The following is a 17,886-nucleotide window of genomic DNA, read 5'->3' on the forward strand; positions in this document are numbered from 1 at the left end:
AATTATACTCCAATGAAGTTGTAAAAAATAAAAATAAAACAAAGCAAAAAAAAAAGAACACAACGTGATTTTTGCTTTTCACCCTTTTTTTGTAAAAGCAAAAATTCTCTGGATTTCTTTCCGTTAAAAAAACAGGTACTAATGTAGGTCTTTCATAAAAGCAAAGTAGCTAAAGGCAAACTTTCGAAAAGCCAGGAAATTCTGTAGCTATCAGGCAAAATTATACTTTGTTAGGCACACACACAAAATGCATGGATCTTTTTTTTTTTGTCATAAATAAAGGGACTATCATGATCATCTTTATTTCTATTTAGGCTAAGAGCTGGGCCCTGGAGGAGGCCAACCCCTTCTCCTCCTCTCTGCTGTGTGACCCTGGGTGAGTGACTCCACATCTCTGAACTGTTTCCCCCTCTATAAAGTGGAGATCATAATTCCTCCCCTAAGGAGGGCTGCGTGAGGATTGAACATACTGCTCGTGAAGCTGGCCCAGTGCCGTGCACATAGTAGGTCTTCAATAAATGGTCACTGTTATTCGTCAATGTATAACGAAATGTATAACGAAAATGAATCTTTGTATAATGAATCTTCTGTATAACGAAAATGAACCTTTGTTAGGCCTGTTACCACATCTCGTGGAAATGTTTGGATGGATTTACACCCAACTTGGAAGGTATGTTCAGGGTGATCTGACTTAAAATTTAGGCCACATGGCATATGGGAAAATTGAGAGATTCTGGGACGCCTCACTTTAAGAACTGAAGCCATTCGAAGGATGTCATGCACCTCAATAGGAAGATGGTGGAGCTGAGAAGCCAAAGGAAGGAAGTTGAGGACACTGAGATCTGTACACCCCGATGCCCCCTGGCCTGGTGCTGCTGGGCTTCCCACAAAGCTGATGCGGTCCGTCTGCCCCCAGGAAGTCATCAGAGGCCACGGCTGAGGACACAGAGGCATGGGGGCCTCCCTGGGCCTGCTATTGGGGTGAAGTGGCCCGTACAGAATCAGATGGACAGGGCGCTGCCTCAGCAAGCCAGGATGTGCTGGGCTGTCAGAAAACGCCCATAAATAGGACAGTCCCTGCAGAAGCAGACTGAGTCTGCAGACGGCATCGGCCCCTCTGTTCTTCTCAAGGCGACTGCAACAGGTTCATTCTGGGTATGTGGGGAGAGAGAGGCAGGCCCGGACCTTGGTGGTCTCCGGGGGGGCGTGCACAGCTGGCCCCCGGCACCAACCGGGGATCCACGTGAGGGCTGGAGCCGAGAGGGAGGACGCAGGACAGCCACCAAGCCAGCTGGTGTCTGAGGGGGTGGGCAGGGTCGAGCCCTTGGCTGTGAGCTTAGGGCAGGGGGCCTACAAAGACTGAGCACCGCTGAGGAAGGGGAATGGGCAAACTGGGGGGCTGCCACATCTGAGAATCCTCTGTGAGCTGGACCTCCATGAGCTGGACCAGGCCCTGTTTCCTGCTGAGGCTGGACACAGGCAGACAGCCCGCAGGCTACGCATCCCTGGGCCTGTGTCCTGAGTGTATGGGCCACGCAGCCCATCTACTTCCAGGAATGTGGGGTGTAGCTGAGGTGCCTTCTGGGCCACTGTGGATGTCTGAAATGGGCATGTGTGTGTGCAAGAGAGAGGGGCTGTGTTTGTGCAACAGGTGGGAAGTGACCGTATATAATGACCACGGGAGCTTGTGTGTGTGTGTGTGTGTGTACACCTGTGCATGTGCTGATAAGCAGGAGAACAGTCCTATGTGTCTGTGCAGCGTCAAGAGAATCCTTCCACGTGACTAATGCAGGCCCAGTGATGTGTGGCACAGTCCCTAGGGATGAAGGGGAGCTGTCTGTCTGTCTGTTTGTGTCTGTCTCTTTAAGTGGCTGGAACAAAGTAAGTGCTCCGTAAATGCATATGAAATGAATAAGTGAATGCAGAGAAACTGGACTGGAGCCGATGCCCCAGGACCTGGCCCGGCATCATGCTTTCTCTAGATGTCTGTCTGTCCATCTCCCACCAGTCTGTGGTCTCTTCCTCTCCATCACCCAGCACAGGGCCAGGCAGCAACTGGGTTCTCGTGGAATCTTTGGCAAGTGTAGGAGTCAGTGAACAAAAGACTCTACCGCTTGGGGTGCAGAGGCGGGAGAGATTTCTGTAGAGGAAACCCCAGCAACGCCCACCCTCTGAGCAGGGTCTGGAGGTGCTGTGTCCGCACAGAGCTCCGGGTGTGGGGGAAGGGCACGCGCTTTGGAGCCCAGTCCCAGCCCCACCTCACTGGGCCTGAGGATTGCCCTCTGTAAAATGGGGATCCTGACCCCCCTGACTGTCCCGGTCCCTGTGGTCCATAGTAGATACTAAGGGGATGTTTGCTGAATGACTGAATGACCACACGTAGGTTGTGAGCAATGACCACATCTCAGAGGCAGCCAAGCTCTGTAGCTCAGCCTCGACTCCAATCACGTCAACACCTGGTTTTGCCCGGGTGCACCTGGTGACTCTTTTGCCTTTGACTGAAGCCACAGGTGTTCCTGAGGCGATGGCGGAGCAGCACAGCGCGCCGGAACAGGCTGCCGCCGGCAAGAGCCACGGAGGCCTCGGGGGCAGCTACAAGGTACCGGGCAGGGAGGGGGTCCCGGGGGCTCTGGGCCCAGGGCTGCTCTTGGTCCTCGGGGTCAGCCTTCTGGCCAGGCAGCCTCTCTCCAGAAAGGAGCTGCAGCCCTTCCGGCCAGCTTGGCCCACGAGGACGTCTCCCCGCCCTGCGATGAATTCACTTCGTGGCCCTGCCCCATCTTTCCTCTTCTGTGTCCTTGTCTGCAAAATGGAACTGGTCACGCGCACCCTGCCAGTCTCAATGCGGGTTTCGGGAGACACGGCACTGACTCTCCTGCCTGACCTTGGTCCAGTCCCCGGCCCTCTGTGGGCCTCAACAGCCCCATCTTTAAAATGGGGATGGTACCCACACTTCTCAGTGTGAGAGCTCAATGCATGTGCCATTACCATGGCCAGCTAACGGAGGAATCTGAGAGCTGGGATTTGTTGGCTCTGTCATTTTTTTTTTTTTTTTTTTTAGTTTTTGGCCGTGCTGCGTGGCATGTGGGATCTTAGTTCCTTGACCAGGGATCGAACCCGCGCCCCCTGCATTGGAAGCGCGGAGTCTTAACCACTGGACCGCCAGGGAAGTCCCGGCTCTGTCCTTTCTAAGCTATCCAGGGGGCTTTAGTTTGAGATGGGGTCTGGGAATGAATTGACTAAGGAGATAACTGGGGGCTTTAACCAGAAGGGTGCACACTGGGAGGGGAAGAGCAGCAAAGAGGCCTGCCTGGCTCTGGGCCTGATTCGTGGGTGAATCAGCCTTGCCCTGTGGACCCCCAGCTTGCCCCTGGGGAGAGCTGCCCAGAGGCAGCCACCCACCAGAGAAGAGGGTATCACTGCCGGCCCTTCCTGGCTCCTTTTGGCATTTGGCTTTCCCCTGACCACGCCAGTGCTCGGGAGAAAAGAGCCAGCTGGCTTATTGAATCTATGCCTCCACTTAATTTGCTGTGCAGCGCAGGACGTTTTCTGAGCCTCCCTTGACCCTTGTATAAAATGACCAGAGACAATGTTCCCCAGGGACCTGCTACAAAGACAGTTTGTGCTTCTAGGCAGTTGAAAGAGGCAAAACCTTCCTCTGCCTTTGCAACCACTTCCTCTGGGGTATAGGGACTGGTGAAGTTCAACTGTTGCAAACTGGAGTTTTATTTGTCCTGCACAAGACTTTTTAAATGGAGAAATTTCACATTAAGGAAATTACAGATTTCTGGCTTCTCTTGAAAAGCTTAGAAGGGGGCCCACAGTCCCCCCTAACCACAGCGGCTTCATTTCCCTACAGTTATCCCTCTGGTTATTTTGGTCATTTTGCTTTACTTGATTTTGCACTGCCTCCGGCCAGATACCAGAATTACAATCCCTGGATTAATGGGGGTTCCTGGAGGTGTTCCCCCCATGGCCACCAGGGGGCAGGGCAGACCTGTGGCGGTGCTGGCTTCAGGCCTGTACCAGGCAGAGCTGAGGGAGTGGATGGCAGTACCTCCCTCCAAGGCCCTAAAGAGGACCTGGCAGGACACAGACTGGGGCTGGGAACCCTGCCCCGGTGGGATGCTCAGGAGGCTGCCCTTCCAGGTGATCGTGTACGAAATGGAGAACTTCCAGGGCAAGCGGTGCGAGCTCTCGGCCGAGTGCCCCAACCTGACAGAAAGCCTGCTGGAGAAGGTGGGCTCCATCCAAGTGGAGTCGGGGCCGTGAGTACCTGCACCCCCAGCCCCTCTTCACAGCCCTGAGCCCTCTGGAAGTCGGGAGGTCCAGGATCAAGCTCTAGATCTGCTGTGGGACCTTAGGCAACTCCCTTCCAATCTCTGGCCTCAGTTTTCCCACCTGTAAGATAAGAGCATTGAACTGTGATTTTCTTGGAATCCTAACTCTCCACCTCTGAGGTCAGTAGCAGGGCGCTGTGGAGAGAGAACAGAGGAAGACACCCAGCACCTAGCTCAGTGCCTACTAGTGGGATTTAATAGTTTTAATAGTTTTAATAATGATGATAATATCTAAATTCTAATGTGCTAATTTATATCACTGAATCCCTCTTGACAGATGAAGAAACTGAGGCCAAAGTGGTCACATGTCCTGTCCACGTCCACGTGGCAAGCAGGAGTCCCAGCTGGACCCTGAATTCTTCAGGTGGAAAGTCCAGGCTCTGGTACTACCCACTTGGGTGATCCTGGGCAAGGTGCTTCACCCTCTTGGCCTCTATTCTCTCATCTGTCAAATGGGATAATAAGGGTACATACTTCAGAGAGAGTTTTTGTGAAAATGAATGGAAGGATGCACATAAATAATTACAATATAGGGCTTCCCTGCTGGCGCAGTGGTTTGAGAGTCCACCTGCCGATGCAGGGGACGCAGGTTCGTGCCCCGGTCCGGGAAGATCCCACATGCCGCGGAGCGGCTAGGTCCATGGGCCATAGCTGCTGAGCCTGCACGTCCGGAGCCTGTGCTCTGCAACGGGAGAGGCCACAACAGTGAGAGGCCCGCGTACCGAAAAAAAAAATTATAATATAATAGTCGTAATAGCACTAACAATATAATAGTAAGAAGAAGAAAAATAAGAGGAGGAGGGGGAGGGGCAGGAGAAGGAGGAAAAGGAGCAGATGTCTATGGAATACTTACTGTGTGCCAGGCATTGCATTTAAAATGTTTCTGAGAGACTTCCCTGGTGGCACAGTGGTTAAGAATCCGCCTGCCAATGCAGGGGACACAGGTTCGAGCCCTGGTCTGGGAAGATCCCACATGCCGCGGAGCAACTAAGTCCGTGCGCCACAACTACTGAGCCTGCCCTCTAGAGCCCGCGAGCCACAACTATGGAGCCCGCGCTCCTAGAGCCCTTGCTCCGCAACAAGAGAAGCCACCGCAATGAGAAGCCTGCGCACTGCAGTGAAGAGTAGCCCCCGCTCGCTGCAACTAGAGAAAAGCCCACGTGCAGCGATGACCCAATGCAGCCAAAAAATTAAATTAAATAAATAAAAATAAAGAATAAAATAAAATGTTTCTGAGCAGCCTACACAGAGGCTGCACATAAAATAGATTCTCAATACTCTTCCCCAGGATGGTTTTCTGACTCAGAGTCTCAATTCCCAGTATGTTCCAGCAGCTCCCTCAATACCAGGACCGGGGATCAGTAGTAGCGTCGGAGGGAAGGTGCAGGGTCAAAAGTCAGCAGCTCTCGGGCACCCCCCTCACTAGGCTTGGGTCCTCCCCCAGGTCAGCAGAGGCGACCCAGGCCTCTTTCCTCCTGCAGGTGGCTGGCATTTGAGCGCAGGGCCTTCCGCGGGGAGCAGTATGTCCTGGAGAAAGGGGATTATCCTCGCTGGGACGCGTGGTCCAACAGCCACCGTGGTGACAGCCTCCTGTCCCTCCGGCCTCTGCAAATTGTGAGTAGAGCGCCTAGAAGCAGGACATGCCTGGAGCTCGTGAGGCAAGCTCCTTTCAGAAGCTCAGCCGAGGGCTTAGCTGGCATTCTACATGAATAATTCTGATCTCCTGCCACCCTCTCTGTGCCTCGGTGTCCCTATCTGCTAAATGACGGAGTTTTTAACCAGACCTGAAAGGCCCCTCTTGGTTTCACAGCTCTCTGGCTCTCAAATTCCTAAGGAGACCAGCTCGGGGGGTGGGCGTTATTTGACTTAATTCTTTCCTGGAGCCTCCCTGCCCCCTGTTCTGGGCATGGGAGCAGCCGGTTCACCCTGTGGTCTTTGCCCCCAGGATGGTCCGGATCACAAGCTGCATCTCTTTGAGAACCCGGCTTTCGGCGGCCGCAAGATGGAGATAGTGGACGATGACGTGCCCAGCCTCTGGGCTCACGGCTTCCAGGACCGCGTGGCGAGCGTCCGGGCCATCAACGGGACGTAAGGGAACCTGATCCCATTCTTGCCCCTGCCCTGTCCTCCAGTTAGCATGCCTCTGGCTCCACACAGAATCCTTGTTCACAATTTCCTACACAGCTGACGTTTCCTGCTCCTTCAGGTCTGGAGGCCCTTCACTCAAGTCAGTGTGTCTACACCAACCTTGCTCAAAGCCCCACTCAAGATCGCCCATGATGTGAATGTCCAGTTGCTTGCATTCCTGTACCATTGGATATCCAGGAAGCCTTGACTTATAGACAGTTTTATCTTTTCTTTTAACCAAGTGAAATCTGTCCCCCTTACCTGTCTCCATCAAAGTCTTCACTCCTTTTCTGGACATCCCTAGGCCCTTGAACTCAGCTATTTTTTTCCCTTTTCACAATCCTTGTCCTTCTTACCAGGGAACCCAGCCTGTATGTAGGTGTGGCTTGAGTAGTACATAGGAGAGCAGGCTCATCACCTCCCTCCTTCTAGGCTGGATATCTCTGTTAATGCAATCTTAGGATCACCATCCCTTTGTCCAGGTGACTGTATCTCACTTGCAGGCTTGTAGTCTGGGGTTGGGCCTTGAAAGGTGCCACCTCTACCTGATAATAATGTATTCAACAACTTTTTACTAAGTTATCACCTATGGTCAGGGTATGGGGGCAACAAGAACTATACAATTCCTCCCTCAAGAATTTCACAGTCTCATAGGGAGACAGACAAGGACATAGTATTATTCACAATTTGTTGTGATCAGAATTGTGATGGGGGATGTACAGGGGCTCTGAGGGTCCTGATGAGGCACTTGATTCAACCTGGGGGTGTCAGGAAGGGCTTTTTGGAGGAGGAGATATCTGAATTGATATGTAAAGGATACTAATGAAAGAGGAGATTAAATAAGGTTGAGGCAAGGACAAGCATTTCAGGCAGAAGGAACAGCATGTGTAAAGGCTCAGAGACATGCAGGTTCAAGGAGAATAGAATAAGACAGGCTGGAGTGTGGGGTATAAAGAAGGAATGAGAGATGAGGCTAGAGATGCTACGTGAAGAATCTTGTGGGCAGGACTAGGAGTTTGAGTTCATCCCGAGGGCACTGGGGAGCCAGGGAGGGATTTAGGCAGGTGGAGAGCATGGTTTTAAAAGACTCGGTCTGGCTGGAGGCAAGAGATTGGACACTGACCATCCTCACCCCGACCTCGGTCTCCCTGCAGGTGGGTTGGGTACGAGTTCCCCGGCTACCGCGGCCGCCAGTACGTGTTTGAGCGGGGTGAGTACCGCCACTGGAACGAGTGGGACGCCAACCAGCCACAGCTGCAGTCTGTGCGCCGTATCCGCGACCAGAAGTGGCACAAGCGGGGCTGCTTCCTCAGCAGCTGAAGGGCGCCCAGGCCCCAGTGGCCCAGGCCCGCCCTGAGGGGCAGCAAGGGCAAGAAGAGGCGGCTCCAGGGCCGGGGTGAGGGCCTGTCTGGCCACCCTTCCCCAGAATCTGCTCAATAAAGCCTGGGGCCGGTCCCCCACCTGCCATGTTCCTCCGTGTCACTTTTTGAGGGGGCTGGGCCCCAGGTAGAGCCCAGGGGAGGGGCAGGATGAAGGAGGCTGGGGCTTGAGGGTTCTGAGAGCCCCAAGGGAGGGCTGTGAGCTGTGCTCCCATTTGAGGCTCTGGTCCTTATCAGGCAGAGCCACACGCGCATCCTTCCCCGATTTTGTGTCTGTCTGCCTGTGTCTCCATCTGTCAGTCCATCCATCCATCCACATCCTTCTAGTCTTCCTTCCATATTTCTGTGTTTTCTTCTGTCCATTGATTTATCCATCCCTCCTTCTACCCACCCATCTTTCTACCCATTCTTTCAATTCTTCCTTCTATCCTCCCATCAACCCATCCCTCCATCCATCCATCTTACATCCCTCCCTCCCTCCCTCCATCCCTCCCTCCATCCATCCATCCCTCCCTCCCTCCCTCCATCCATCCATCCCTCCATCCATCCTTCCATCCATCTACCCATCCATCCATCCTTGCATCAGTCCTTTCACCCATTAATCCATCCATCCTTCCTTTCTCCCATCCACCTGTCCATCATTCCCCCTCCATCTCTCTGTCAGTCTCTATTTTCACTAACTTATTCAACAAATTCCAGGCCCTGTTCAAGGCCTGAGGTCACAGCAGTGAACAAAGCAGAGTCCCACCCACACAGAGCTCACCTTCTATGAGAGAGACAGAACATAAATGAACAGGTAAAGTTTGAATATAATGTCAGGAGGTGGGAAGGGCTAAGGACAAGGAAGCGGGATACAAGGATGCACAGTGATGGCGTCGCGGTCAGAGAACTCTGAGGGGGTGACATTTGACCTCAGACCTGAATGACCCATGAGAACATTCCAGGTGGAGGAAGAACAGGCTTGAAGGTCATAGGCTGGAGTGCGGCTGAGTGATGGAGACACAGCAAGGAGGGTTAAGTAAGAGATGGGGAGGGGGTCAGAGAGGGCATACGGTCAGCATTTGGACTCCACAGGACTCCACAGACTCTGGGAAACTCTGACTCCTCTGGGGGGCGGGAGCCACGGAGAGTTTGAACGAGGCGAGACATGGTCTGTCTTTGGGTTTAATAGGAGCGCTCTGGCTGTGGCGCAGAGCAGAGACGGTGGGACCAAGGGGGAAGCAGGGAGACCAGTTGGGGGGCTCCTGCAGAGATCCGGGCGAGCCGTGATGGTATGGTGCCCCGACCCACTCTCTTCCATGCATTGGTGACTGTTGCCCTGCCCAGAGATCTTCTGCAGCCTCGGCTCAAGGGCTGAGCCCCCATCCCACCCGCCAGCCCTGACCATCACTGCTCTGAGCCTCAGTGGCTTCCTCCAGCCCAAGGGGGGACACCGTGGCTGCGCACGTGAGTTTCCTCTGCCACCCGCTCCCCGCCCCCCTCCCTGCCATGGGAATAGGAAGGACTGTCCCGTCTGACAGGCGACAGCTGGCCTCCGGGGATCACCCCTCCCACCTCCAGGAGCCAATTCCGACCTTGCTCCCCTGTTGCCCCTGCAGCCCGTTCCAGCCTCCCACAGCCTCCCCACGGCTAAAGGCCGCTGGTATGGGGGAGGCCTGGGGGGGTGCCCAGGAAGACATTAAATAAAATGGGGCAATTTCCAGTTACTTCAGCCTGTGTGCTTAAAAAAATATGCACAGCTGAGAAATCACCTCGAATTATTCTTACTTTGGTGTGTAGGGCAGAGCTGGGGTGGGTGAGGGCACCCAGCAAGGAGGCAGGTGGAAGGCAGGGGTTGACTCCCTGGATGTGGGGACGGCAGCACCTACCCCTCCTCACCCCTTCCTCCCACCAGCACCCACTCCTTCCTCCCTCTCACAGAGAGAGGCCTCGTTATGCTTTATCCATCAGTGCTCACTGAGCACCAGACCCAGTGCCAGGGCTTTTCATTCATCATCGTCTTGTTGAATCCTAACGAAGACCTTGGAAGGCACCGTTATTAATCCTATTTAACAGATGAGGAAACTGAGGCTCAGAGAGGCCGTATCACCTTCCCAGGGCCACACAGACAGGAAGTGGCAGAGCTGAGGTTTGAACCCTGTATTTTGATGCTAGAACCTCTGTTTCTGAGCCCTACACCCTCTGATGTATCCATCAGGGGCAGAGAAACCTCACAGAAGAGGAAGCAACGGTTGCCACAGCAACAATTTTAACAAGAATAATAGTAGCCACTGCTCTCCAGCCCCTACTGTCACCGAGTCCACTGTTGCTTTATAGAATCAGCTCTCATCTGTGATGCGTGATAATGACCTCCATTTGCAGAGAGGGGTACTGAAGCCCAGGGTGCTGAAGTAAATTGTCCCAAGTGCCACCACATTTAAGAGGTGGGACCAGAACTCAAGTTCATGTCCATCTCCAAAGCTCAGGGCGCCCTGCCCACCAGCTCTTGATGCTGTAGTTGAAGCCTTCTCTGCTGCTGCAGCTGCTGTTTATTGAGCACCTGCTATGTTCTAGGTTTTGGGCAAGAGTGTCCATGCCTGGTCTCAGTTTACACCAGGAAGGCCCCTGGCAGGCTCCAGGGTTATGGGTCAGTGGAGGCAAGGAGGCCAGCGCAGTACTGGGGATGGTGCCCCCGCCCCTCCCTCCCTCGGGCCAGACTTGGTCCCAGGCACTGCAGCTGGGTCAACTCTAGAGGTGGGGTTCAGCTGGACCCCCATATTCAGGACAGACCCTGTCCAAAGCCTGAAACCCATAATAACCATCTGTGTCAAGGAGAGCTTGCTCTCTGCAAGTATTCCCATGCATTATCCCGTTCAACCCCACTAAATGCCTCGGAAGCACAGAGAGGGGCAGCCGACTCCGAAGGTCACACAGCCAGGGATCAGCAGAGCTGGGATTTGACCCCAGGCCTGCATAACCCCAAAAGGCTGCTCTTAACTCCAACCTAGACTTAAATTCCATCTAACACAGGGGCAGAGCCTGAGAGGGACAGTGAAGCAAGGGCATCCCTCAGTGACAGAAGGTCAAGGCTCAGGGCCAGGAAGTCACTTTACTTAATTGAGAGGCTTTGTAGACTAATGGTTAGAGGCAGTATGCCTGAGATGGGCTTTTTTTTTTTTCTAACATCTTTATTGGAGTATAATTGCTTTACAATGGTATGTTAGTTTCTGCTTTATAACAAGGTGAATCAACTATACATATACATATATCCCCATGTCTCCTCCCTCTTGCATCTCCCTCTGAGATGGGCTTTTGATCCACATCACCCAGGTTTCTTACCAGGCTCCACCACTTACTGTGTGCCTTCGGGCAAGTCACTTAACCTCTCTGTGCCTCCGTCACCTTGTCTGTAACATGAAGTTAATAACACTATCTATCTAGGTTGTTTTGAGTATTAGCGTAAGATTAATTGGCAGAAAGGGATGAGAAAAACAGATAAACAAAGTGTGGGCTCTAGAAATATTCATCCTCCTCCTCATCATTAGAAATGATGACCCTAGATACGGGCTCCGTGGTTGTATGAACCAGAGAGACTTGCCAGTTACTCAGTAATGGGGGGTCATCCTAAGGCTGCCAGCGCAAGCAAGAAAATAAGGAACCTAGGCTCCGTGGCCAGGCTTGGGGAGTCCAAGCTGTGACAAGGCTTCACGGGGAGAATGGGACCCGGGGGTGAGCAGGGCTCATGGAGACAGGACTGCAGCCCAAGGACTCCTGGGAGCCGGGTGGCAGACTCTGTGGGCATCCTCCTAGGGGTCCACCATTAGCGAGCCTCAGCAAATGCATCCCCCCCACCTGCTTCTCCTGGGGTCCTCCTGCCACTTCCTGCTGCCAGCTGCCCCCTCTCTCCAGCCTTCACCCTGGATGTCTTTTATCTGCCCCTGGATGGTAGCAGATGCTATGTATTTTCCCATACCCCTTAGAACCTGATATGGTGGTGTGTGAGGTCCACGTCCAGCTGCCAGCATCTGCATGCTTGTGTGCCAGGGGGCAGCTGGCATTCTGGGGAATTAATGCCTACTAGGAGCAGCCCTCATCCAATAGCTAACAGGAATCAGTGTATAAATACCCCAGCTCCCTACCCTCAGGTGGGAACTTGACCAAGCATTCCTCCCCATTTTGGAAAGAATCATGGCACCTGTGGCGATGTTACCTGCAGTGTTTGCACCACGAATAAATCACCTCTGGGCCAATCCGCATGTCTGGCTGTATTATGTTTAAGAAGATTCTTCATGAGCATATGAAAATGTCAAGCACACATTCAGTTCAATATTAACTTCTTTTTTTTTTTTTGGCGGTACACGGGCCTCTCACCGTTGTGGCCTCTCCTGTTGCGGAGCACAGGCTCCGGACGCGCAGGCTCAGCGGCCATGGCTCACGGGCCCAGCCACTCCGTGGCATGTGGGATCCTCCCGGACCGGGGCACGAACCCATGTCCCCTGCATCGGCAGGCGGACTCTCAACCACTGCGCCACCAGGGAAGCCCCAATATTAACTTCTTATCCAAACCTGTCCACTATAAGTAGCACAAATACCTAACTCCTTGTTTACATCATTCTGGTATAACTGTGTCCAAACCTTTATCTATTGAAATACATATTATTACACACTTTATTTTATTTATTCTTATATATTATAGTTAGGACATTTTATTATGAATTTATTCTGAAAGTATGTACATAGGTGAGTTATAGTTTCAATTTCATTTCAGGAAAGGGCTGTCACACAATAATTGTCATGAGAAGGGAGTGTCGGTACTGAAAGAGGGGACAAGTTCTCGACTTGGTGGCCTCCGAGGCTCCTTGTAGCTCTGGCTCCTTTGTATCTAAGGATCAAACTGTGTTTGGGGACAACAAGGCCTGTACTCTTTGTAACATCAAGAAGGTGATTTCAACCGAAAATAGAGTTACCATATGCTTCAGCAATCCCACTCCTGGGCATATATCCAAACAAAACTCTAATCCAAAAAGATACATGCATCCCTATGTTCATAGCAGCACTATTCACAACAGCCAAGGCATGGAAACAACCTAAATGTCCATTGACAGATGAATGGATAAAGAAGATGTGGTACATATATGAAATGGAGTACTACTCAGCCATAAAAAAACAATGCCATTTGCAGCAACATGGATGCAATTAGAGATTATCATACTAAGTGAAGTCAGAAAGAGAAAGACAAATACCATATATCACTTATATGTGGAATCTAAAATATGACACAAATGAACCTATCTGTGAAATAGAAAGACTCACAGACATCCAGAACAGACTTGTGGTTGCCAAGGTGGGGGAGGATGGGGGAGGGATGGATTGGGAGTTTGGGGTTAGCAGATGCAAACTATTATATATAGAATGGGTAAACAACAAGGTCCTACTGCACAGCACAGAGAACTATATTCAGTATCCTATGATAAACCATAATGGAAAAGAATATTTTTAAAAAGAATGTATATATGTATAACTGAATCACTTTGCTATAAAGCAGAAATTAACACAACATAGTAAATCATCTATACTTCAATAAAAAAAGAAAATCTTAAAAAAAGAAGAAGGTGATTTCAGACTTTTAGCTTCCAGAACTATGAGACAATACATTTCTGGAAGTCTTTTTGTGACATTATTTTTATTGTGGTTAAATAATCATAACATAAAATTTACCATTTTAACCACTTTTAAGTATACAGTTTAGTGGCATTAAATACATTTACATTCTTGTGCAATCATCACCACCATCCATTTCCAGAAGTGATTTTCATCTGGCCAAACTGAAACTCTGTACTCATTAAACCATAATTCCCCCCTCCCCCCTCCCTCCAGGCCCCAGCAACCACTATTCTACTTTCTGTCTCTAAATTTAACTGCACTAAGAATCTCATATAAGTGGAATCATACAGTATTTGTCCTCTTGTGTCTGGCTTCTGTCACTTAGCATAATGTCTTCAAGTTTCATTCAGGTTGTAGCCTATGTCAGAATCTCCTTCCCTTTTAAGGTTGAATGATATTCCACTGTAAGGATAGAACACATTTTTGTTGACCCATTCATCTGTCAGTGAACGTTTGGGCTGTTTCCACTTTTTGGCCATTGTGAGTAATGTTACTGTGAACATAGGTGTACAAATACCTGCTGGAGTCCCTGGTATATTCCCGGAAGTAGAATTGCTGGATCATGTGGGAATTCTATGCTTAATTTTTTTCAGGAACCGCCATACTATTTCCCATAGAAGCTGTACCATTTCATCCCCAAATTCTGTTGTTTCAAGCCACTAGTTTTGGGCCCTTGGTTACGGCAGTCCCTACTACGTGTCAGGCACTGGGCTTTGGGGATATGATGGTGTATGATCAGGCCACTCAAGGTGGCTGTTCTCTTGCTCTCTGTACTTCCCCTGCCGGACCAGCCCCTGCTTCACCTGCACCTGCTCACGTGACCGTGCCTGCCCCCCCCCCACCCCCAGGCCCCGGCTAGTGATTGTCCTAATCCTTAGCCCAGAGCAGCTCCACCTGCTAGTTTATTAAAGGGAAACACCTGCCCTTGTGGTGCTCATTAACCTGAGGGCCGTGAGGGGCGTGCCCAAGCTGCTGGTTTCCCTGGTAACTGATGAGCGCACGTGAAGTCAGTTCCCCGTATAAATGGCAGCCTCCCTCCCCACCCGCCGGTGGTAAAGAGTGTCGCCATGTTCTGCTCGCTGTCTGCTGCGCGTGGCGGGGTGTCTCCCCAGGACCCTTCGGACGTGTAAGGTCCCCTGTCCAGTGACCGTTGATGTATCAAGCTCAAGGCTGGGCAATTACAAGGCTCACAGGCCCACGGGTGCAGCCCAACAGTTGGCCGGCCAACCAGGAGGCCGAGGAAACTCCCGTGAGCGCCGAGCTGTCGGGAAGTAAGGACCGGGAAGGGAAAGTTGCGGGGGGTGATCCCGAGGTGGCCGTCCACTAGCACGCGGGGCCCTGTGGCGGCGGGCCACCACCAGAGCTGCCTTTCTCTTCCTTACATTGAGGATGCCCTGTTCAACTCAGAGTCTCTTTCCAGTTTAGAAGTAGCAGCTCCACCCTCGGGGTTCCTCTGACTGCACGGGGATGGCTGGTGAATACGGAGGAAACACAAGGACCTGGATTATCCGTGAGATACTTGGGTGTTATCTGGACGGGTAAGACAAGCCTACCCCCGAAACATCACCCTATGCAATTACAGACACAGGCTTTAGGGATATTAACTCAGGGACAGCCTTGTGGATTGGACGTGGCCAGTTACCCAGAGGGGTTTGGTTAGGGTCTGTGGCAATGGCAAAATAATAAGAGAACCCTTGGGTTTCTGGTCCCAGCTCTGGGAGGGGGCAAAGCAACGATGTAGGGGGATGGGACCACAGCTACGTGCCGTCTGCAACGCGTTACCACAGGTGGGAGCTGGCCCAGGTCGTCGAGCATCACAACCACTATTCAGGGTCTAGAACAGCTGTGTGTGACCTACAGGACCCCTGTGGACATGGATAGCCACCAAGGACCGTGAAGTCCAGGGATGGGCTGATACAAATGCCATACACTCGCTTTTCCACCTGCCTTGCTACCCCACCACTGCTGGGCTATGAAGGGACCACGTAAACGACTGAGAAGGGAGCTTGCTCTCAACACGTGGACCAGGAGGCTGACTTGAGCCCTGCGAAATATCACTGAGCATCCCAGGAGCATCGTCCCGGCGCCTACGCCATATTAACCTAGAGGCAACTAGTCACCACCACCCGAGCTCAACTGTTGACACCGAGGGACCAAAGGACCGTTGCCAACCACCTGTCAGGACAACAACTCACTTTTGGCCTTGACACAGGATCTACCCCCGGGGAACAGTCATAAAGTGGCCTGGGACTGGCAGGTCAGTCCCAGTGGTTTGCGTTTGCTGCTTCGTGGAGAATAGCATTAGAAAGGGGCGTACAGATTTCCCCTGTCTTCTCCCCGGCCCCACCTAAGGCCGCTAAGGTAATTAACCTGGGCCCCTACTGGAGAAAGGCACCATTGTATTAACCCTGTGGCCTGTTGTTTAACCACCTCTTCAATATTCAGCGCCGGCTGTGGGGACCGAGGGTGGACAGGTGGTGTGGCCTGCAGGCAGGACAGAAACCACAGGCAGGGTGGGGTTGTCTCAGTGCTGTGACTGTTTGTATTTTGCTTGATGGTCATGATAGTCCCTGTCTTGTGCCTGTTGAACAGCTTTCGTTTTGACCCTAGTCTGAGTGGAGGGAATCTGTTCTCAGACTGGGTGACAATGGTGGCCTCACTGCGAGATGAGTCTGATTGCTGGGTCCACAGCAAGATGCCGTTGTGGTCCTCCGCTGGACTTACATGAAAAACTGACCCAACAAGCACCTGGCTTACTTGTGATGCTCCTTAGCTGCTGGTGTCTAGATTGCATTTGTGGTGTTTGGTTGCAGTGCACCCCGGCCTGACCCCAGGGATATCGGAGAAGAGAGGTGGACCAGGATTGCAAGGATTGTGCAGGGGATGTAGGGGTGGAGAGTAGGGTCAGGCCCCTCAAGATGGCTGTTCTCTTGCTCTGTGTCCATCCCCTGCTCGACCAGCCCCTGCTTCACTCACATGACCACCCAACCCTCTTCATTACAGGGCTTCATTAGTCCCTGGTTGTTGATGAGCCCACCTGACGTCAATTCCCCCTCTAAAAGGCAGCCTCCTTCTTCCCTGAGTAGCTGGAGAAGATTTCTGCCATGTCTGGCCAGCCATTGGCCGCACGTGGTGAGGTATCGCTCCAGAACTATTTATGCCCAGTATCTTCTGTCCAGTAAACCACTGATGTCTCTGTCACTGTCCCTGGGCTCTTTCTTTGGTCTCAAGCCTGGGAAATTACAAGGCTCGCAGGCTTGCGTGTGCAGCCCAACAGGTGGTAAACCAGGCAGACAATGGCCCTTCCCTTGGGATGCTTATCTTCTATTTGGAATAACAGCAGATAAATGAGTAACATGATGTCAGGTGGTGAGAAGTGCCCAGCCCAGGCCCTGCCCCACCACAGCCCACCCTGTAGCTGCATTAACCTGTTTGCAGGTCTTCTGGAAATACCGCGACAGTGCCTTGTACCTGGTCCCCTTCTCTTTGGAACCCTCCTCCCAGCCTGGTTTCCCAGGCGAATTTCTACTCATCCCTGAGGACTTTGACTCTTCCCAGGAGCCTTCCTGGATGGTCCAGGCTGGGGTAGGTCGCCTCCCTGACACTACCCCCTAGAGCAGCGCTTGGCACCAAGTGCATGCCTGATCAATATTTGTTGAATGCATGCATGGATGGATGGATGCTGGACCCTGCCAAACCACGTTCCTGTCCTTGTTTTCTTTTCACCAGGGCCACTGAGATTTGCCTCTGTCTGCCTCCCCCAGGGCTCAACTGACCACATCAGTGAACCCAGCATGCCCCTGGTCCTGGCAGCTGGATGGCTGATGCATGCAAAGCGGGCATCTCCTTGCTCAGCCGCCTGACCACCCTGGCGCAGCCGAATCTGAAAGCTGGTGACATTATTGTGCAGAGACACAATGTCTGTGGGCATTTGCTGACCTGGGCTTTGGTGCGGGCTTAATCCAGCATTCTCGGCCCGCTTTCCGCAGGGACGCAGCGGTCACCCGCCTTGGCACCGGCGCTGCTGGGGAAGGTATAAATGCCACCTCCCGCCGGCCGGCTCCACGGGCAGTCTTGGGCTGGTGTCACTGGTAAGAATGCCTCTCTTGCTTGTCTTGCCTTTTTCTCTCATCCTCCTCCCTGATGGAAAGTGTGGGAGACCTGGGTTCAAATCCAGAGGCTATCACTTTCTGACAAGGTGACTTGGGGCAAAGACCTCAAGGTGCCGAGCCTCGGTTTTCTTTTCTGTTAAATGGGAAGGGGGTCATAAAACCTCCTTTGCTGTGGGGCTCAGAGATACATAGGTGAGCGGTCTAGCACAGTGCCTGGCACAGTGTGTATTTTGGTGATGCTCTTTATTAGTATTAAACAGTCCATCAGCATCCTCGTTTTGCCAGTGG

The 17,886-nt window shown here is 52.2% G+C and overlaps 1 protein-coding gene across 1 annotated transcript; it reads left to right on the forward strand.

The window, feature by feature from the left end:
• Nucleotides 1-230: 230 nt before the first annotated feature.
• On the forward strand, nt 231-7,891 carry CRYBB3 (crystallin beta B3). The gene is made up of 6 exons (XM_081252309.1): nt 231-376; nt 2,505-2,599; nt 4,147-4,265; nt 5,819-5,951; nt 6,283-6,425; nt 7,619-7,891. The coding sequence occupies exons 2-6, from the start codon at nt 2,525-2,527 to the stop codon at nt 7,782-7,784; spliced, it is 636 nt and encodes a 211-aa protein (XP_081108435.1). The 5' UTR covers nt 231-376; nt 2,505-2,524; the 3' UTR covers nt 7,785-7,891.
• Nucleotides 7,892-17,886: the final 9,995 nt, after the last annotated feature.

The sequence above is a fragment of the Mesoplodon bidens genome, assembly GCF_964165515.1.
Source record: "Mesoplodon bidens genome assembly, chromosome: 13".
NCBI lineage: Eukaryota > Metazoa > Chordata > Mammalia > Artiodactyla > Ziphiidae > Mesoplodon > Mesoplodon bidens.